Source organism: Ctenopharyngodon idella, chromosome 7 (genome assembly GCF_019924925.1).
Source record: "Ctenopharyngodon idella isolate HZGC_01 chromosome 7, HZGC01, whole genome shotgun sequence".
Taxonomy (NCBI): Eukaryota; Metazoa; Chordata; class Actinopteri; order Cypriniformes; family Xenocyprididae; genus Ctenopharyngodon; species Ctenopharyngodon idella.
Genome location: NC_067226.1, coordinates 15,123,440 through 15,146,807, shown reverse-complemented (window position 1 = coordinate 15,146,807; position 23,368 = coordinate 15,123,440). Strand labels below are relative to the sequence as shown.

The window sequence follows — 23,368 nt, the reverse complement described above, 5'->3', positions numbered from 1 at the left end:
TGCTGGGAGTTTTTTGAGAGTCAGCTAGGTGCTCTAAAACAGGCATGTATGTACGTGGTGAAAGTCAATCGCAGCCAGGCGGTTCAGTATGTGTTCAGTGGACACATAAAAGTCTGAATTGCATCATCTGGAAACGATGGAGGTCAAGTGACAGCCATAGTCATATTCAGACCTTTCTGCACAATGAGTGCCAAAATGGAGACCCAGAGGGATGCAAAAGTGCCAATTTCACTGTAGAGAGTAAAATGGCATGCATGACTATCAAAAGAATGAGGTGTTGGCATGATATTTTTAGATGGAACAGATTTGCAGTGTCTGAGATAAGAGGAGCTTGTTTCAGTCTTGCCAATATGCAAAGCTGCATTTGAATCACGTCCTCAAAAAAACCTCAACTATAATTAACTGGTAACATTTCTAGCATGTTGCTTGGTGAAAGAGAGGAGTTTTTCTATCTTTCTTTCTTTATTTCTTTCTTTCTTTGTCTTTCGTTCTTTTGTTCGTTTTTTCTTTCTTTCTTTCTTTGTACCTCTGCAGATGTTGTCTCTTCATTTTTTTTTTTTTTTTTTTTTTTTTTTTTTTTTTTTTTTTTAACGTTTAAGACATAAAACTCTATGAACTGTCACAAAAATTCAATAGACTTGAACAGCACTGACCTTTTCCAAAGCAAGCAAGGTGCCAGCCTGCAGCTTGTTCTGAATTTTACATCATAGGGAAACTTCTGCTTGTAAAGTCTTTCTGGAAGGTGCTCTGTTATTCTCAGCCCTAAACAATTTTCTCATTTTACAGAGTTCAGATGTTACACAGAAATGTAGTTCTATGTTATTTCTTTATTTATCAGCACTGGAAACTTTATTTTATTTAGATGATTTAAAACCTTTTATTAGATAGAAATAGCACTGAAAAAGACTGGAAACTATTGGGAAGAGAGAGGACAAATAGGAAGAGGTCATGGTGTCTTGAAATGCTTATCACTCAAAACTGAGTGGCTACTTTGAACTTTGAAGGAGATACAGAGTAGAGAATTGAGTAAAAGTACACCAGTCAACCATACCAAGAGCTCTGTTTTATACTGTAATATATGGGAAGGTATAAAAATAAAAATAAAATGCTGTTCCTCTGAACATTCTGTTGATTAAAGAAAACTGAGGAAAATTATGCATCACAGTTTCCACAAAAATGTTAATAGTTTCAACACTGATAATAATAAGAAATATTTCTTGAGCACCAAATTAGATTATTAACTTGATTTCTGAAGGATTATGTGACTCTGAAGACTGGACTAATGCTGAAAATTCAGCTTTGCCATCACAGATATAAATTACATTTCAAAATATATATTAAACTAGAAAACCTTTTTAAAACAGTAATAATATTTCACGGTATTAGTGTTTTTACTGTAATGGCCTCTTGTGTTTTCTTATCCTTCTTGGCATGATGGTAGTAGCAAGGGATGGGTGAAAATAAAATGAAATAAAATCCTCCCAAAAGCTTTGTGGACTGCAGCAGACAGAGGTACATGGGCTGTTCTTTTCCACATGCCCTGCTGTCAGCCGCACTGACTTCAAAGTGTGCTGATAGAGGAACTCCAGCTGCTCTCCTCTCCCAGCTGGGGCTGCTCTCGGCCCGGCTCCAGTGTCCGCCTGACCTCCCCTGTGGGACAGAGGCTTTTTTTGACAACATAAGCAAATTCTTCATTCTACCTCTTCTCCTAATTCATAGAGCCTGTTTCTTTTTCATGTGTACGTCAGCGGTCAGGTCTAGTTTAGTTTTTTGTCAATAAAAGAGCAAAGGGAGGGATTTGAGCCCTTTATTCAAGTTAAACTGAGATAGAGATGTGATTCAGAATACTGTGGTATCAGTACGGTACAGTCATTGGGAGAGTAAAATCTGTGACATTTTTACTGGATGATAATGGCGTTCTCTTCACTGTAGCTTGTACTTACACAGGTGGGGTGAACACAAGGTCTTTCCTCATACACTGAAATCACAAATATTTATCCTGGAGTACAAATAATTCCCAAATTGTATTTTATCTTCTACTTCAATAATATCTCACCATTGGATAATTGCCTCAGAGAATACATTAACAACGTTAGCGTCATGGTATTGTGGGCAAGGATTAATTTTGTTTTCAGACAACACAAACATACAAATTGTATTTTTTATGATTTCTTAACAATTTGCAATGCAGTCCTTGTGTTTCCATTAGATTAACCTTATTTGCAGCCTCATTTAAATCCCAAACACATGCTGTCTCTGCCACAAATTAATAACACATCCCACGCTCCAGGTGAAAGTGTGGTTATTGCTACTAAATATTATTTTTGTTCACACTGCAATTGGGCTCACAGCAGCTTAAATCTTAGCCACTGCAAGGTGGGAGGAAGTCTGTGCAATTACAGCCAGACCTGCAAGCCCAGCAAACTGAGTCCGCTAAAACCAGGAAACCGTTTGTCTTTGTTTTTGTGCCCATTAATAATAAACATCTCTCTTTCTCTCTGTTTTCCAGCCTCTGGACTTTGAGTCAAAACATTTCTACAACCTAACAGTGGTTGCGACCAACATACGTGCCGATTCGATTACTGGTGGGCCCTACATGGACCAGGCCACGATCAAAATCGTTGTTGAGGATGCAGATGAACCCCCTGTCTTCACGAAGTCCACTTATCTCTTCGATGTGCACGAAAACGCTGCAATCAACACAGTCATAGGAGCGGTAGTGGCGACAGACCAGGATGCCCCACACAGCCAAGTCAGGTAAAGGCAATCATTTCTAGCCAATGTGTTCTTGACAGAAGAGGTCTGGTGCTCTGTTGTCCTCGTTAGCGAAATTAGGGCAAAAACTTCTTCATTAAACCATGAGAAGATCAAGCTTGAGCTTCTACATCAATCTAATATCCAAGTACTCCATCACCGCTGCATCCTACCAGCCATTAAATGCTGCTGATGAAATTGCCTGTAGAGGTGCATTTGCATTCAGCCTAAATGGATCTCTCACCTCCACAGAATTGGTTGTACTGGGAATGAGAGAGAGGGGGGATAAGAGATAGGACAATGACACAATAAGATTCCGCCCCTTCCTCCCACCGATGTATTTCACTTCTGTGACTTCCTTCTTGAAAAATTACAAGGGCACCTTCAGTATAGGTTATACAGCCAATTTCTCTCAGTCCAACCTAGCATTCCATTAATTCTCCAGTGACTTGCGATGTTTCCGGGACAACACGCAACAGGTTGTGTAATTACACGGAGAACTGGGAGCAGGGGAGAAATGAGAGATTGGGTTTCAGTGGTGCAATGGAGTTTACACCAAATGAACGTTCTCTCGTGTGTTATATATTTAATCTAGGGCTTCACATTATATAGAAATAAAATCAAAATTGTGAAATGTGATTATTACGTCACAAAGGCTGCGATTAAAGTTAACACTTTATTTCGATGGTCCTCCACTTTAGACATACTATAAGTAACTTTGCAACATGTCAAATAACACTTATTAGAGTAGACTGTAGTAGACTGTTAAGTTATTGTTAGGTGTTAGAGTTCAGGTAAGTAGAATAAGTTGTAGTAACATGTAGTTGCAAAGTTACTTATAGTCAATAGTTTTAAAGTGAAGCGTGTTCTTTTATACTGTGTTCTAATTTATTAATTCAAAGAAATCCAGTGTCCATGTCTTCAAGTGTTGATGTCTCCCTGTTGAACAAGAAATGTTTATTTTCTATGTATTTCATAGTTATTTTCTTTGGCTGTTGCTTCAAAATATGAGATATAATAATTTCTGTGTGATTTAAGCATTCCAGCACTGACATCTGTGCATAGTGATTGGAGTTAAAGACTGCATTATTAGGAAGAAAATCTGTTGCATTTGCTGTTGCCAAGGTGGGGTTTTGTTGTTTCTTTTTTCTTTCTTTCTTTCTTTTTATTTTTTCATTCGCCTTCCTGGGTTGGAATTAATTTTCCTTGCTGTCATTTGTGCACCCATTGGTCTGACATTCAGGCTTTTTGTATTGATGCGTTTGTGTTGTTTGGAAGATGAATTACTTCTATCCTGAGGCCATCGAGTAGATTGTGTTAAGCTATACATGACAAGGTCCACTTAAGCATTAAAAGATGAATTGTCTTTTGTAGTGTGATCAAATGATTTTTGTTGTTGACTTGAACCATAAACTGGTAAAGTTGCATGTCTTACCATGTGGAAAGAAGAGTTAAAGTCATTTTAAAAGGTAAAAGCTACTTTGTAAATAGAAAATCAGATGAAAAAGGATGACTGACTTTATCTACCAAATAGCCCATGCTGAATTTCATAGAGAAATATGATAACTATACCTTACTTCAAATGACAATTTCTGCTTGAATACAGCTAATTGTGCACATTGCTGTGGATATCACATCAATAGGAGAAGCAATCAAGGTGAAACGAGCAAGAATTAAAAAAAAAAAAAAAAAAAAAAAATGGTGTAATGGTGGCTTTTAAAGGATTTTGGTAAAATGAAAATGTCAGTTTTAATCACAGCTCGGCATAGAAACAGTCATTCACAGAAACATTGTTCCTCATCAGTCTGACCTCTCAGACCACCACTACCTTCCCCATCTCTCTCTCTCTCTCTCTCAATCTCTCTCTCTCTCTCTCTCTCTCTCTCTCTTCTTATAACATTGCAGGATTTCTCTTGCTATTGTGAAACTGACATGCATCAAATGGTGCCAAGCTGTGTCCAACTTCAAATTAGCCCTGTTATAAATATTGTCTATCTGTCAAAAGAAGTGTGGGTGTAATCAGTGGGGATATTTTAACCTTCTCTGACAGAAGTCCCTCTGGCTCCAGATCTTGTTGTGGCACCTGATATCTAGCATATGCTAACACATGGTGTGACTGCTCTTGATGGCAATTGTGTTATATTGATGTTGTATGCTTTACTTAAAAAGAGGAAGCAGAGTCATTTGATTTGGTTACTACCCATTTACAGAGTGCAGCTTACTGAAAAACATTTGGTACAGTAGAATAAATTGTGCTTCTTTGAAAGTCCCCTTAATTACCCTTTTACACAACAATAATAACTAAAAGGCGTAGAGAACATGTTCTATCATGTGTTTTTTGGTAAAAAGGAATAGATATTTAGTTTTTAATATAAAAGTTTATTAGTTTATACGGTAACACTTTAGTATAGGGAACACATATAAACTATTAACTACAACTTTTCCCTCAATAAACTAATTTACTGCTTATTAATTGTTAGTAAGGTAGTTAAGTTTAGGTATTGGGTCGGATTAAGAATGTAGAATAAGGTCATGCAGAATAAGGCATTAATATGTGCTTAATAAATACTAATAAATAGCCAATATTCTAGTAATATGCATGCTAATAAGCAACTAGTTAAAATACCCTAAAAGTCTTTTTCTTTCTTTCTTTCTTTCTTTCTTTCTTTCTTTCTTTCTTTCTTTCTTTCTTTCTTTCTTTTTTCTTTCTTTCTTTTGCCATTTTCATTTGCGTAATGTAATAAAATGGTCACACTTTACATTAGAGTGGCCAGTATAGCTGCAGTATAATTACATAAGCAAGTAGGGCTCCTGAGTAATACTAATCAACAACATGCACTTCATATGTAATTATTTTGTGGAGTGACTTGTGATTAAATGCTGTTTTTGCTACCATAATTAATTATATTAACGTGTAATATGTACTTTGGCTCTTAGGGTGATAAAAGAAGGTGGTAATGTTTATGTTGTTAACCATGTGTGTAAAGCATATCATGTAAAATGATTTAAAAAAAAAAAAAAGCTTAATTGTAGTAATGTCTTAACTGATTTTACTCAAAACAAAAATATTATTTAATAAATAAATACTAATTTATATTAATTAAGTGGAGAAATAACTCCTTAGATTAAAAAAACAAGATATTTTGATCAGACTGTAAAACCTTTTTTACATGTGAGGAGCTGTCTCACATTGAACTCATAAGTATCCTAAGTATCTGATACTTAACCTAAAGAAATGTTTATTTTTACTTTTTTCTTTACACCCTAAAAAAGAAGGGGGGTGGGGGGGTGATAATTAATTAAAAATTGTATTGTTTATTTTCTTTTTTTTTTCTCCCACTCCATTCCCCACTGTAACTTTTGTCAGTTTGATTGACACATAGCAGAACATTTCAGGGTCTGTCTCTTGGTGGTACGTGGAGCTGTCAGAGCCTGACTGAAATCCACTCAGCCTCCTGGAGACTGATCCCATGTGGGAATCCTGTCTGGCTGCCTGCACAGCAGTAGAGCACTCCTCCTGGACTTCCAACCTCAGTCTCAGGATCTTTACCGTGCCTGAACATTTTCCTCACGTTCACTATCTAGACCAATGAATTATTTTTATTATTTATTTTACAACCAACTCTTCATCCACTTGGGCCTTTTTGACAGTTATACCTCACACACAGCTTGTTTTTGAGACAATGCCCAAACAGACTTTACCTTGATAATTCAAAGATTTGTAAATTATAGGTGCATATGAACTGGGTTGAAAATATGCCATATATTTTATGTTTAGTCTCTGATTTTTTATTTTTTTATTTTCTTTTTGACCTATGACAAAATTGATTTGTGATAATCATGACATTTAAAACATGATGCTAAAAATGTTATTTTAATATGATATTTTGTGTGAATCTTTATATATTATATGGGATATATATATTATGGGATCATTTTACCTCATATACTAAGGGATGCTCTCTCTGTTTTCCTTCTACAGGTATTTTATTGATAGGCACACAGATTTAGAGAGGCAGTTTAACATTAACGTTGATGACGGGAAGATCACATTAGCTAAACCTCTGGATAGAGAGACGGATATGTGGCACAATATTACCGTGACAGCCACTGAAATTCGTAAGTACAATTTCCCTTTTTTCATCTTCTTGATTGAAACATTAAATGTTTTGTGTTTCAGAATGATTGTATAACAATATCAGAGATCATTACAGTAATGTGCACAGAGATCATTAAAATCTGTGTAGAGGCACTTCAGACCAATAAAAGTTTTACATCACAATTAACATCTCTTCTTAATTATCTCATAGGATTTACAATAGAGAAACAAATGCAGGTATATATTTAACATCTCAAAAGGCACTAAGATAAAAAAGTCAAAACCTGGGTGCTAACTTTAAATGAACCATAACAGCCAATGTAAAACAACGCATTATCTACTGTAACACCTCCGGTATTAATTTACCTTTGACAGATTTTAAGGTTTTTAAAGTTTCCTCTCAGAAACTGAAGACACTGAGATTTTACTGAATTAAACAGCTCAGCAGTCAATTCATGGACATCTAATGAGTAATTTCTACTCACGCCAGAGCTGTTTGCTGTACATAACAGATAAAAGAACATCTGTTGACTGGATAAAGAACTTATTAAACACAAGCTGTGGACCAGAAATAAACACTGCACAAGCCATCCATAAACCTCGAGATTCATTTTGATTGGCAAGTACAGCTACATTATTCGGATATGGGAGCCAAAATATTTTCACTGGAGGAGGAAAAAAATACTGATGTTGTCATATACAATTAACATAAGATGTCTTAGAGCTCAAAGAACAGAATAAACTGAATTATTTAAGGGCTTCTCACATAGCAACATTGTATGTGTGCAAAATGTTCATCTTTTTCAGTGTTTTGAACATGATGACCAACAAAATCAGCATTTTTTTTTTTCTTCTTTTTTTGGCTGATGACTTTGCATGGCAAAACATAATATCTGTTCAACATTGTGTACAGCATGGCTATGAATATGAGTCTGTGCTATTGCATTATGTTTAAATGTCTGGTCTAGGCTCATAAACTTCTTTTTTTTTTTTTTTCTTCCTATAAGGGCGATCAATAAGGGGAATTAATTGACAGGTCAAATGCATTTCAAATGCTGTTTGCTGTTCTAAGTGTCACACATAACAATTGCCATGTTCTAAAGCCAAACGAATAGATAATTGCTTTAAAAGTCAGCGGTTGCAACCCTAATTAAATATAATCATTTACATGGGTCCTCAAAAGGGACTGTAAATTACCGCCAATGAATAATTCCAATGAAAAGTTAATCTAATTAAATTGCCCTTTATTGTCTTCTAGACTTCAGCTGCCACCGTTTTATTAATATTCATTTTTTTAACCTTCATGTATAAAACATGCACCTGTACAGGGGATTTCAAAAGCACTTTGAATGTGTTTTTTTTTTTCTCCACCGTAATCCTGTTTTGCATACTTGATAATGTCTAAAGCTCAAATGGATGCTGCGTCTCATCTGTCTCTCCATCAACCCAGAGGATGGGGGGGGGGGAGAGAGAGAGAGAGAGGGACAGAGAGAGAGAGAAAGAAATGGGTGTGAGGCAGAAAGAGAAAAGAAATAACTGGGTCATTTTATTTACCTGGGATTTGCAATAGCTCCCATCTATATTTGGCCGCTGTACTTCTGTTCTCAGTGCTTTAATAGCTTGTCTCTTTTTGTATTAGGAAACCACAGCCAGATTTCCAGAGCCATAGTTGCAATTAAAGTGCTGGACATAAATGACAACGCCCCTGAGTTCGCCACCGAATATGAAGCTTTTCTCTGTGAGAATGGCAAACCTGGACAGGTAAGAGGGCATCAATCAGGCTCACCAGCAGCATTTCCCTCTCACAGCACCTCCGTAACGATCAGCCACGGTAAATTATAGCCTATTGATTTAAGAGAGAGAAGTAAGAGACACCTAGGTGGGCCTTTTTAGCTACTCTCCCCCGCTCCCTTTGCAAAAAATGAAAACAATCAGATCCATTCAGGCCCAGTGAGAGCCTGCATCGCTCTAGCCGACATGCAGTGTCTGTGACTAACAGTGTCAGTATGTACTTCCTCATCCTCCGCCCTCTAACACACTCACCGTGAGAACATTCTCTATCCATGTGGGGAAAAGAATGACCGGAATGATGATGGCGGGGTCCCGCTTTTCAGGGAGCTGTTAATCATGAAGAAAAAGAACTTGTCTTGAACGGGGGTGGCAGATATATAGATGGACTTGGCATAGAAAAGTGGGCTGCCAAAGCCGTGCCCCTTAGCTTAGGGTCTCTACTTTTATGAGTGAATGAGACAGATTTTTCATCCCGTGTTGTCTGCTGTCAGTGTCTGGCCTCATATGATGTCAAAAGTGGAGTAATGGATGACCGCTCCTTCTGTTCGTGTCTGTGTCCACAGGTGATTCAGACCATCAGCGCTGTGGACAAAGACAATCCTTCCCAGGGACACACTTTCCACTACAGCCTAGAGGTGCTTAATAATCCCAATTTCACCATCAAAAACAATTTAGGTAAGACAACATGACTGTAATTGATGAATTGTGCAATATCGACATTGAACCAACCTATGCTCATTGTAAAACAAAAAAAACATTTTTGAAAAATGCCAAAAAAACACCTATATATACACAATTCACTGCAGTTTCCAACTGAAATGAACACTAGTGGCAGTAAAACACCAACAACATTTATTCCTTTTCACATAAATTATGATTACAGTGGCAAAATATTTCACAGGGTTCCTTGCACGATGTTGTGACTTCAAAACACTTTTACTATAGTATTTGATTTATAAAGTAATAACATTTTGACGTTTATATCACTTAACCAGCTCCATATGTTTGTCTTTTCTAATGTAGTAAACTTGCTTTGTAGCTCACATGGTACAACATTGCACTTGTAATACAGCTTTTAGCGCCACTCATTGGACTTTTTACTTTTAAAGTGTTGCAAATGGACAAGAAGCAATGTATTATTATGCACAAATGTCACCACAGGCACGTTTTTCCATTGAGCCTTAGTTAGAATTAACACTGAACTGACTTAAGCTGAATAATGACACTATTGTCTTTGTAGAGCTGCTTTACAGCAAAATTAAAATTTGTTTCATTTTTGGTGAAGTTTGCATCATTGATTCTGTTATTTTAATTTTTATTACTGTGAAGCTGCTTTGAAGCAATTTTATTGTATAAAGTGCTTTATAAATTAAGGTGACTTGACTTGAAAGAGAGCAGGTTAATAATAATGAGATGAACAGAGAGAGAGAGGCATCTGCAAGAGCAAACATTGTGTGTCAAGCGCAGTCCGGAGGCGTGCGTTTGAAGGGGAAATCTGGCGGAATTAGTGTACCCAAAAGTTAGCAGATGCACAATTGTCTGGTCATCAGCTATTTTGTACTCCCCAGTGCATTTTGAAAGAAAGCAAATGAACAGAATCCAAGCCGAGGTTTAGCGATGCAACTCAATGTAGGGTGACTTACTCAAAGTTGAGGCTGTGCAGCAGATGGTTCTAAATTTGTTTGCTAAATACACTGATTTTTTTCTTTCTTTTTTGTATAACCTATCCGACCTTCCTTTTCACGCTGTGCTCCTGCTGTTCTCACTGCACAACCTAGTATTGCACTATGCTTTCGAAGACTTGAGGGAGAACTGTATTGATCTAGTTCCATTTGGCATGTGGTCTTATGGCTGACCGTTGAAGGAGCTGTTGTTTTGGCTGCTCACCAAAAAGAGGAAACGTGATATTTCTGAACCAGACGGATCAGACGTTACATCAAAAGAGCTTTGCCTTCCAAGGGACAGTCATGTTTTGAGTTAATATGAAAGTAAGGAAGAGTGTGAAAAGGAAAGAAATTGTGGATCTCTCTGTAAAGCACTTCAAGTGAAGTGACAAGAAAAAAAAACTATATAAATATACATAAAGATCTAAAATTATTGATTGATTGATTGATTGATATGTTTGTTTGTTTGTTTGTGTAGGTCTCAATTGTATAAAACCAACCTAAAGAGACAAAGTATAAAAAATAATATTAAACAATTTTATACTTAAAACTATGGTTTCTTATTGTTTTTCAAAGGAACGGGGTAGTTTCAGGTATAAAATTGAAATTTTAGAATTTAAGAACAGCACATCACAGAACCAGTAGAACGAGGCTTGTTTTCTGTTTCAATTTTGTTAGAGAAATTGTGATTTATAATGAGTGTATATTAATATACAAAGCAGATTATTTTATGGTAACATTTAGATATTTATTCTGCTGTTTATGTGCTGTGATACAATGTATATAGACAACAGAGTTTTAAAAATAGACTCATGCTATATAGAAATAATAATTATTATTATTAATAGTAATTTTGGTAACGCTCTTTGGTGAGTTAGCATATAAATAAAGATTGTAGTATCGTTTTAATCATTAATTAAATTAAATATATTTGCATTATAATATATTATAATTATATTTTTATAATGCATTATAGTAAATACATTTACAAATTAACAATTTAGCAGACTCATTTATACAAAGCAACTTACAAATGAGGAGAGCAATAGAAGCATTCAGACTAACTGAACTAATAGGACACAATATGTAAGTGCTGTGAATAGTCCCAGTTTGTCTAGCACAGTACACATAGCAAGTTTTTATGAAAAATAAATAAATCGATATACAGAATAGATTAGTAAGTGTTAGTATTAATGGGTCACGTGTTGATGAAAAAGATGCGTCTTTCGTCGTTTCTTGAAAATGGCTAAAGATTCAGCTGTCTTTATTATATTTTACATCTGTTATTAGAATGAACAAGGAACCCACAGAGAGGATCGGTAATAAAAATGTTTCAAAGAAAAAATAAAAAAGAAAGATGAAACAACACTGATAGGAAAAGAACTGAACAATGGACTACTAAGACAAAGCCAGACCTTGAGAATTGTAAGATGAAGCAGACAGGCGGAATGTCATTAGTGACAATCTCAGTGATATCTTGAGAGGCAGCATGTATTATGAGTCAGCCTGAGTGAGTTCAGGTTAAAGATGGCCACTCCATCACAGAGACAGGAGAAAGCTCTGTAAGGACACCAGGCTTTGATGCACAGCCTGAGGCGTCTGGTGCACTAAGGCCGCTTTCTCATCTCTTCTGCTGTGCGCATATGTGAGTGTATGAGTGTGCATTTGTGTTTGATCGCGCTTGGCATCAAAACTTGTGCAGAAATTTGACAGCATGTCCAAATTTTTGCTATATCCTATTTCTTTTCATCACAGGATATGTTGTTACTTGTGATTCATGATTAAAAAGCACAATGTTGTGTATTGGTTGAGTCCCTTAAAAGGATAGTTCACTCAAAAATGAAAATTTTGTCATCATTTACTCACCCTCTTGTCACACCAAACCTGTATGCCTTTCTTTTTTTGAACAATGTTTCAAAGACTTGTCCATATAATAAAAATTCCAAAACAGCACTGATTTTATGCCATACACACTAGCTATGCATACTACATACCTTCTGAGGTAAAGTCTAGACTTAACATACTTGGATTAAGTCACATTCTGTTCTAGTCATAACATTATAAATCATATTTTCCCCATGTTCAGGAAATGTACCATATAATTATGGGTGGAATTTTTTTTAGTAGCAGTTAATTGCATGATTATCCATCCTGAAGTCTCGTCTCAAAGATCATGTGCAATAATGATCTAGATAATGCACGTCACGGAGGCACACATGCAGTCTGTGATGGTTCCCACATGCAGGTTGTCTGAAGCAGACCTCTGGAGCTGAGCTGGGGTGGTTTGTTTGTGATGATAACTGTAATTGCAGTGGATGGTGACATGGAGAGGCTGATGTGAGCTGGGAACTACCAGGACCACCTCAGCTATCGTGACCTTAAAAGTTGTGCTTCGGGGTATTGTGCCCTGAAAAAAAAAAAAGAGATTGAAGACTGAAGCACAACATAATAGCTCCCATATACTGTCAGAATATTATATTAGTCTTCATTTTGCTGTAAATGTGACTAGTATGAAATGCTCAAATGCACTCAAACCTAGGAATATTTAATTTGACCATAACTGTGCGTTGGCACATTGAAATATAGTCAGATAATCATAGCAACTAATAAGGAATTATTAATTTCCTTTTAATATCAGTGAATATTCTTTGGTGAAATAAGATACATTAGTTCAGGACAATGTTCTTCACACATAATGACACATAAAAAAAATGAACTTTAATTACATTGATAAATCATCTTGCAGCATTTGCAGATAATTGCTTTGTGATCTCAGGGAAACAAAAAGAAAGCCATATTTACATTTTTCATTAGCATGTTTATGAGCGGAAATTAAATTCCGACCCTGTTCAGTTTACCATATTTGTTCCAGTGAGCTCCTGTGATGTCCTTTCATTCTGTAGTTTTAAATGATGTACTTCCAGTTGTTCGCCCTCATGAGAAGCAATAAATAAATACATACATTAACGTTGCCCTGGTTGCTCCTAAGCTTTTTCCATAACATGGTTATCGTGTTGCATCCGTCTGAGGTGTTATCTAAACCTTTTACTCAGTAACTGATTTTATTTTCTTTCTTGAAATAAAAATTGAAGGCTTTTACGGAGATATTGTTCAGCATATCAAGTGAAGGAGCTCCTTGAGACACTGGAGAGTTTCAACATATGCTTTGAGGTATGAGGGGGCAGATAATGAAGTTACAACTTCTGGAAAGAAGCACCAGTGGAGGCTCCAGTACTTTGCTCGGTTTCTTTGTCTGCCTTCCTGAGACACTTTACAAGAGATTGACAGCAGAGATGAAGCTATTTATACCCATCTGTTTATTTATTGCTGGAATAGACGTTGTCTTGTCGTAAATTTAATAGTGTGTCGTTTCCCTACCATTTACTTGCATGAATTGCCTTTGATTTCATACATCACAGCCAAACTTTATCTCTCCCTAGATAACTCAATCAGCGTTCTTGCCAAGCATGATTCCTTTCGGCGTCAGAAACAAGAGATGTACCTCCTGCCCATCGTTGTGACTGACGACGGAGAGCCTCCGATGAGCAGCACGAACACTTTAACTATCCGTGTGTGCGGCTGCAGCAGGGAAGGCACTGTGCAGTCGTGTAACGTGGAGGCTTTTGTTCTACCCATTGGTCTCAGCATGGGAGCTCTGATTGCTATTCTAGCTTGTATAATTCTACTCCTCGGTAGGTCACTTTAGCTGCCTCTTTTAGTCTTTTAGTCCACATTGTGATTTGCATGTAAAATCTGAATCTAAAAAGCACTCGGTAAAAGAATGAAATCAAAATCTCAGAACTGCACAAGGCAAAAGCAGAGATCACTAAGTGGATGTTCTTGTGCCTTTCAGTGATCGTGGTCTTGTTTGTGACATTGAGGAGACACAAGAACGAGCCTCTAATCATCAAAGACGACGAGGACGTGAGGGAGAACATCATCCGTTACGATGACGAGGGAGGCGGGGAGGAGGACACGGAGGCCTTTGACATCGCCACCCTGCAGAACCCAGATGGCATCAACGGCTATCTGCCCAGGAAGGACATCAAGCCTGACCTGCAGTTCATGCCCAGACAAGGTCAGCACTCGGGTCCGAACGGAGTAGACGTAGATGAATTCATCAACGTACGGCTTCACGAGGCAGACAACGACCCCACGGCTCCACCATATGACTCCATTCAAATCTACGGCTACGAGGGCAGGGGCTCCATTGCGGGCTCCCTGAGTTCCCTCGAAACGACCTCCTCGGACTCGGACCAGAACTATGATTACCTAAGAGAGTGGGGTCCGCGCTTCAGAAGACTGGGCGAGCTTTATTCCGTGGGCGAGAGCGACAAAGAGACTTGACCTCCAATCACTACGGACCTTTTGCTTTTGTCCACGTGACTTGTGTATTATGCTACGGGGATGTTAGACACTGCTGTTAAAATGGGGGGGGACGCCTTTTTTTGTTTAAACTTCTTAGAGAGACCTAATAGCATTAGTCATCTACCACATCAGAGTGCATCGTAACGTCAGAACTTAACAGTGTCTATAGTAGGAGGTCAATGATTCTTGTGGAGTGTGAGTTTAGATTACCGTCACTGAGTGTCTAGCAGTATTTGGGTATTTGTTGTTCACTGTGACCACCAGAGGCATCAGAACTTTGATTCTTGGTAGTCGCTTGAAAAGACTGGATGGAAAGAGGACATTTGGGACACCTTGTAGCCCGCTGGGGCAGGAGAAACAGGACTGCAGAGGCCTCAACATGACACCGCTCCCCAGCGACAACAGATCTCTTGCCGTCATTCAGCCAATCAGATAAAGGAACATTTAAAAGAAGGTAAACTAAATAGCAATATATTGTCTACGTTACTTATGAATGTATGTGTGATTTAACAAATGCGAGCGCAATGAAAATACATCACACTGGCTTTAGGATCTGCCTGCTGAGATAAGATTCGACCCTTTGATACTACGTGGCCAGATTTCTGGAGTAAACTGAAAAAGCCTCGAGGCTTGCTTTATACAACCCTTTGTATCCATATGCTTTAAGTGTGATTCACACTCAAAGATGATTAGAGTGTGTAAGACTGAGTTGAGGACAACAAGAGAATTGTGGAAACAATGAGGCCTTCGTTTTACAAAAGCAAGCATTAAATACAGTCGTATTCTAATGTTTTTTGGAACATTGATGTGTTTCTTCATTATTGTGTATGTTTTATATAAATATAAAAATATTCATCGCCAGTCGTCTGTTTTGTGCTGCAGGTTTGAGTATATTTGTACTTTTTATTTTTTTATTTATTTATTTATTTTAGTGAAACTGTTATTTTTATTAACTTTTTAATTTAAAGTTTCAAGCTTTTCCTCTTCAGCTTTATTTCATTCTGCTGCATCACTGTTTTTTAAAAGCTGAACTGAATTTCTGTGCTGAAATTCACACGGTGAGATTCGTTAACTACACCGAACTGTGAAATCCACAGAGGATTTGTTCTTGACCGGGAAAGATAAGTCAATATTTTATTGACAGTGTGTGTGTGTATATATATTCACATACTATATACAGTGATATCAGTGATCATTCTAAGCACAATAGCTGAAAGCATCTAGTTCATGTTTATATTTGACCCCTGCCATTTTTAAAATCAAAAGTCAGAAACCATCGAGTAAAGAAATACAGAAACAGACATGCGTAATGTGCTGCACTGTATGATATTAGAGCAAAAAAAAAAAAAAAAACGAAAAGAAAAAAAGACAAATATGTACATAGAGTCATTGCTGATTCTCTTAGCTTTTCTTTGAAGTGATGGGTTTTGTCTATGCACGTTAGCTATTGCACATGGAGATCTGGCACTGGAGCTGCGTGCATATTCTGTTTGTATCGATGCGATATATGGCGATTCTCTTGGACGGACAGTATATATAAAATAGTCTTTCATGCAAATCATATTTTCTACTGTGCTTTAATGCTCATACACTTGTATGTTTAATTAGCTACTCTCTGTATTGTAATCTAAGATATCCATGTATTGTTTCCTACTTTGTGAAATATATTTTTATAAATACTTGTGGGTGTAACTTTTCTTAAGCCAAGTCACGGGTCCTGATACCCGTACATGTGATCTCTTTCTTGCTTTTATGTTTTAATGAAAATTATTCTCGCATTTGGTATAAAACTAGGTCTGTTTATTAAGAATAGAACCTAAATTGATTACACAAGATGCTTATTTACTCTTTCATGCATGAATTATGACAACCTCAGTCAAGGATTTGAACTTTTTTTTTTTTTTTTTTTACAAATATTTTCAAAGATATTTTCAGATTGTCCAAGATATTTTCATACCGTCCACTTGAGTGGACAGTATGCGGTTTTGTAATGCATTCAAGTAACGTACATTATGTAATCACATTACTTTTTTGATGTAACTGGAAATTACATTCTAATAACACAAATATGTTATTTTTACAGCCAAAACAATTTACTGCAGATAAAGTATTTTCTAGAACAACAGTCACAGTAATAGTATGAATTGTAGCTGAAATATAGCACATGATGCACGATGTCCAATTTAGTGGACAGATAATTAATCAGAATTTCCTCTCAATCTAAAATCAATGGAAAATTTAACAATGATATGACTCCTTAGATGTTACTTGATGCTACAACTTTTTTTTTATTTTTTTTTTAAAATATACCTATGAGAGTCTCCTACAGGATAGAAGAAACGGATTGATATTCTGGAGCAACTTGGCATTTCTGACTGGCCGTCAGCCATCTTGGTTTTGAGAAAAATCCACATACAACAGCTTGCCATTTGGTGGCAGAGTATAGAATGATGCACTAGTGTCCACTGTAGAGGATGATGTGCAATTTTTGCCATCAAAACCCATGCAAGAAAATGCTTTTTAAATAGCCGTCCACTGTAGTGACCTCTATGTATGAAAGGATTAATCAAATGAATCGCATCCATATATTTTTTTTTTTTCTGTGAAAAGATTAAGTAAATGAAATTGTTAAAATTAAAATAAATAATCAAAATAAAACATTTACTAAAAAAGATTTTAAAAAAATTATTTGTTTACCTGCATGTCATGTGACCATTAATCGACATCAGAGAACCATGAACTTAATTTTATTATTATTATTATTGACTTAATTTTATTATTAATCTAACTTCCAAAGTAAAATCTCGAGGGATATTTTCAGTAAATATAGTAGGTCAGAAAAAATTTCAGCTGACAAAAATAAAAAGTTGGGGAATCCATGCATTACGTGTAAGTAAGAAATGTCGTGAATTTGTACATTTTAATGTGTTTGAAAGACAAAAGCCTTCCAAATACAGTAATACATGATTAAATGACCCACCGAGTGATGATTCAAATATTGAAGAAAAAAATTCTTAAAGTGAAATGATGTCTGTAAATCCAGTGAACAAATGCTTTGTGGGTCTCAGTTTTCAGTGATCGGCTGGTCTGTGTGTGCAATTCCACACACCTGGAAGACCTTCTGAACATATAAGCAGTAGATGTTTTTAGAAAGGTAAATTTAAAAAAATAAAAAAAAGTAGTAGGGAGAATCAATGAACCGATTATGAATATTTTACTGCAATTGTGAGAATAACATGTAATCATGACATCACATCACAAAACATGACTTTAGAAGTCAATATTGTTTGTTGGATTTCTATTTTATTGAACATAATCCCATGACTGGCCAACAGCCAGCGGTAATCCATTATGCAGTTGAGTTTGTCAGTCGTGTCCAAGGTAAACTTAGAAATCCATTCAGGATATATTTTTTCTGTTCCATCTGCATTATTGTAAAATTGTTGGTCTTTGAAAACATGCATTAGATGGACTTCTTTGGCCATTCTTGATGGGTTATTTTTAGCATCTCACGCCATGAGCTGCGTGTTTTTAAGAGACTGTGTCAAGTTAAAAACTTAAGGTCTCTCCAGGTGTTTCTTTCCTGTGCACTCCGTTTAGCCGTTTTCTAAGACAACGGCACGTCCTATGTGACCGGCTTCTCACTCGTTTTGTCCTGTCTTCTCTTGGTAAGTGTGTTTTGGCAAGGCATGCTGCATCTAGTAGGCTACATCTATTTTATAAATAATACATTGTAAAAAAATGAATATGTTATATTGACAGTGCTTAATTATACAAATGTGCAAAAGCTTTTTACCAGGGTTAGAAATATTTTGCTAAGAATTTATGCATTTATTGCCTTGTGGGCTTGATCAAGTTGCTTTGTCAGGTGTATATATATAATATATATATATATATATATATATACACACACATATATACATATATATATAGCTTTGTCAGACTGAAATTCTTTGTGAGAGATGCTGATGCTGATAGATTTTAATTATCTGTCCCCAACAGTGTTTTCCAACAAAGTGGAGGTTTATGAGTCATAATCTGCTCCAGCGTTCCCTTTGAAAGATTTGAATTTATCCTCTAACCTATCAGATATTATATTGTTTTCATGAATAACAAAAGCTCATGATCTTGTCAATTACTGTGCTGGAGTGGATTTGTCATTTGCTACACTGAAACTAAAAACAGCAAAAAAAAAAACCAAAAAAAGAAAAAAGAAAAAAAGAAAACATGCATCCTTACAAGATTACTGTGCACAATCTCAAATGATCTGTATGCAATTTAAACACAATGATTATTATTATTTTTTTTTTTTACTTTTATGCCCCGGGTTAGAATTATAACATCAAAATCAATATTAGAATGTTGTTGTGGTTGTACAATGTCCTCAAGTAGGTTCAGGCAACACTGATGAAATATTGAAAAGATATAAGCAGTGTTTTGGTGCATGAGTTATAAAATCAAAATTAATCTAAAGAATTACATAATAGTGCAGAAGTCATTAAAAATTTTGGATAGTGGCTAACTGCTGTACCCTTGAGCATGGCACTGAACCTCGGGCTGCTCTCTCTCTCTCTCTCTCTCTCTCTCTCTCTCTCTCTCTCTCACTGGCAAAAAAAAAAAAAAAAAGGAAAGAGAGAGAGAGATAAGTATGCATTAAAATAAATAAATAAAATCTTTAATTGTTGGAAAACCATGTTTGAGTTTCATATATATATATATATATATATGTATGTGTGTGTGTGTGTATATATATATGTATATATATATATATGTATATATATGTATATATATATATATGTATATATATATGTATATATATATATATATATATATATATATATATATGTATATATGATGAATGTAGGTTAGAAAGTAAGTTAAAGACAAGTAAAAACTGCCCACACACTTAAGTTTTAATTCTGCTCTATTTTCTGTTCTATGCAGGAAGAGCAGGCTGGTCAATTAAAAATCATTTAATTTAAGTGGGTAATACTGTATGACTTCAGATGTACTCTCTGCATATTCATCCTTGGCATTTTCTATGCAGACTAGGTAATAAATTGGAAAATGGCATATGTCCCCATTAAAAGGACATCTTTATAGAAGTCAAGCGAGTTGGAACAGACCATTACTCTGCCTCTCCCACAGATCACTGAAGCAGTGGAAATACACAGGCACCATATGACCACCCTGACACGCGTATTAATATTGTTGACAACTTTCAAACTTCTGATATGCCATAGAGGATTTATTCTCTAATCCTACAGCAAATGTCTTTGTGCCATGTGCTGATCCAAGTTACTGCTTGATGGCAAAAGTTTCAAAAGTGCCAGTAATACCAGAAAATGTGAGAACAACAACAAAAAAAGTTATACTTTTAAGTAGTCCTTGTTAAAGTGTAATTATACATTTAAGTACTGAGTTATATTAATTAACTACATATACACACTATAGGTTTAGGGTTATTTGCATGTAATTATGCTTATTTCTTTTTTTGTTATAACTATAGTAACTGCATGTGTAACAAAATAAAGTGTTACAAAAAAGTTAAGCGTTTGTTTCAGAGACCAAACTTGTCAACTTTACTTTTTATTCATAATATAAGTTATGATAATGATATACAATATTATATAATTGGAATTATATATATTATTATATTTCTAGTATTAATGCATTACCTCTTTACTAAAAAGTGAATAATGAATAATAATAGTGTTATGATTTAATCAATAAATTAAAATTTTAAAGGTTTATTTTAGTTAGTTCTAATCCAATACAAACTAAAACTTAAAGTCTGTCTACTTGTTTTGATGTATTCAGTACATTTCTAAAAAGGGCTGCGTGCTTGGCAGCTATTTCGTTTAGCTCCAGTTCCAGACATGGGGGAGAAAAAAAAAAGTTCCATAATTTTCTCTGTCTACATCTTTCTTGGACTGAAACAGCTTTCTCTCTGTATTCATCTCCATCCTCCCACAGACATGGTTTCATTTGGGAGACCTTGGATGTGACTCAGCCACACTTCAAGTGTCCTGGTTTGTACAACATCTTCTTCATATTTTTAACATATTTATGAAATAGTTGTTTTTTTATACACTCTACTTTGTGATAGCAAGTTCACAGTAACTCTTGATGGATCTTGGATATTTATCAAGGTCAAAATTGAATGATGATTTAAAGTGACTAAATAATGTTACTGGTCCGTGAGGCATTGGTGGCATATTCATGCATATTCATCAGAAATGCAGATATGTTTGACGCACTGACGATGCTGATTAAAGCAACCCTGATGAAAATTAGATGGACAAGACCGAATGAGGATAGACACTGATGGTGGGCAATAAACAACAAAACAACTTTTGAAGAAAAAAGAATCTGTCACCAGAATGCAATAATTATTTCTTTCTTTTATGTATGTATGTATTTTTTATCTTACATTTTAGTTTTTTGTTTACTCCTGATGATTTTTGAAATTAAATACTGCAAGAAATATAGTTACTTTGCAAACTTTGCTAGAAAACAATACAAGTGCTCAGAGCTGTGGTCAGTCCTCTTACTAAACAGCCATTAACATCAACAACTCAGCTCTGGATGGCGAGAAATGTCAAGCTGATGAATTATACAGCAGTAGAGAAATATGAAAGCACTTTGAGGCTGGTGCTCCTGCAGAGAATCAGATAGAAGGCAAAAACTCTTTTGCAAGTGCTGTATGTAGAAAATCAATGGGTTCTGGTCAGAGGCTCTTCACCACAGTACCTACCCTATTTCAAGAGCTCAGGCGCTGTTAATGATAAGACGAGGGGGCACAATCAACCGCAAGCCATTTCACATCTCCGCCTTTGTGGAAGTTGGGTCAGCTTAGTGTCAACTAAGTCTCCTCACAGACAAACAACGAAAAAAAGAGAGTACAACATTCCCCAGACCAGCCACAGCTGATCAAATTAGTTATTGACCAAATGCCAAGAATTGAGTGCTAGATGCCTTTTTGAGCCAGAGCCCAGTTAGTCTTTACCAGAATCCTTGTCCGTGTAGTATGAAACGACATTAGTACGAATTATACCGCAGTAATACAACGTGCACTTCCAGTACAAAGCACTTACCAGATCTTATGTTATTTATATTATACATACTAAACAAGATCTTATAGTCAGCTGGTAACTCTAGACAACCACCCAGCTCGCTGTATGTTATTCCATCTTTGCATGACTACTTACTATATTGACATAAATTATTGATTTCAGTTGAATTTATTTTATTATGTAAATTTTATTAGAATGATTCTGAATAAGCACTGAATATTAGAGTATTCGCTGCTGAAAATTCAGCTTCACAATCATAGAAATAAATTTTATTTTAAACTGTTAAAATACAAAACAGTTATTTTAAATTGGAATATTTCACAATATTACTGTTTTTGCTGATTTTTTTAATCGTTATTTGTACCCTTGATGAGCATAAGAAACTTTTTCTTCTGACAACAAAGAGAAAGGTGAGGTCTGCCACAGACACTAAAAATCTCATTTACTTAAAATAAATAAATAATAGGCTGTGTTTTACCATCCATTTCCAAATGTGCAAGCTAAGCGGTTTATTGCGCAATGAGGTATTAACTTAAGGTGGGAGTGATGTTTAGATGTCCCCTCTCTCTCTCTCTCTCTCTCTCTCTCTCTCTCTCTCTCTTTGCACTCTCTTTGATAGTACCATCCATTTTTCATGATCATTGTAATGCCAATGAGTATAATACTAATCTACCTGAGAGCTGAGAGAGGGCGGATGGACACCACGAAGAGAAGACAAGATGAAATGAAAATGAGCATAAATATTGTAGTAAAATACTCGACAGATTGAAACCTTTCATGAAAGTAGAACTAGAAATCTCTGTGATCAAGTTCAGCTTAATCAAAAGATGACTGGAATATGGCTAGCCCTAAAAATATTTTTAAAAATCCATTGTAGGTCACGATGGGTGATCTAGAGATCACTAGTAGTTCTTGATTGTTTTTTGTTTTTTTGTTTTTACTCAGAACGTGGTCATAAAATGCATCATTACTCAAGTGTTACCTAGTCACTCTGCAAAAAACTACTAGTGATTAAAACTTTTTTTTTTTTTTTTTCACTTTAAAATAATGGTCCAGATCACTAGTAGTTCTTTAAGAGTGACTAGATAACACTTGAGTAATTAGTGATGCAACACGTTGAAAGTAAAAAAGACAATTGCTCACATCTCAGATACGTTAAAGAATTAGTTCACTTTAAAATGAAAATTACCCCATGATTTACTCACCCTCAAGCCATCCTAGGTGTATATGACTTTCTTCTTTCAGACGAATACAATCAGAGTTCTAATATTAATAATATTATATAATATTAATAATCACTCTGTTGCTCCCAAGCTTTATAATGGCAATGCATGGAAACCACCTGTTTGAAGCTCAAAAAAGTGCATCCATTCATCATAAACGTACTCCACACGGCTCCGGGGGGTTAATAAGGGTCTTCTGAAGTGAAGCGATGCATTTGTGTAAGAATAATATCCATATTCAACACGTTATAAAGTAAAATAATTAGCTTCTGCCAGACCGCCTTCCGTATTCAACTTACGAAGAAATTGTGTCACACCTCTTGCAGTTCAAACCGCTACGCCCTACGCCTTCTGTATTTAACTTATGAAACGGCGTAACTAACGGATGGATAC

At 35.8% G+C, this 23,368-nt stretch overlaps 1 protein-coding gene across 2 annotated transcripts in view; it reads left to right on the top strand.

Moving 5' to 3' along the window:
* The window catches only part of cdh8 (cadherin 8), a 96,353-nt gene extending 79,998 nt beyond the window's left edge, over positions 1 to 16,355 (top strand). For both annotated transcript variants that reach the window (XM_051899867.1, XM_051899868.1), the window contains exons 7-12: positions 2,510 to 2,757; positions 6,737 to 6,873; positions 8,493 to 8,614; positions 9,208 to 9,319; positions 13,749 to 14,000; positions 14,162 to 16,355. In XM_051899867.1, the coding sequence (XP_051755827.1) occupies positions 2,510 to 2,757; positions 6,737 to 6,873; positions 8,493 to 8,614; positions 9,208 to 9,319; positions 13,749 to 14,000; positions 14,162 to 14,655 (1,365 nt within the window). In that variant the 3' untranslated portion in view covers positions 14,656 to 16,355. The remainder of the gene's footprint in view (positions 1 to 2,509; positions 2,758 to 6,736; positions 6,874 to 8,492; positions 8,615 to 9,207; positions 9,320 to 13,748; positions 14,001 to 14,161) is intronic.
* The last annotated feature ends 7,013 nt before the right edge of the window (positions 16,356 to 23,368 follow it).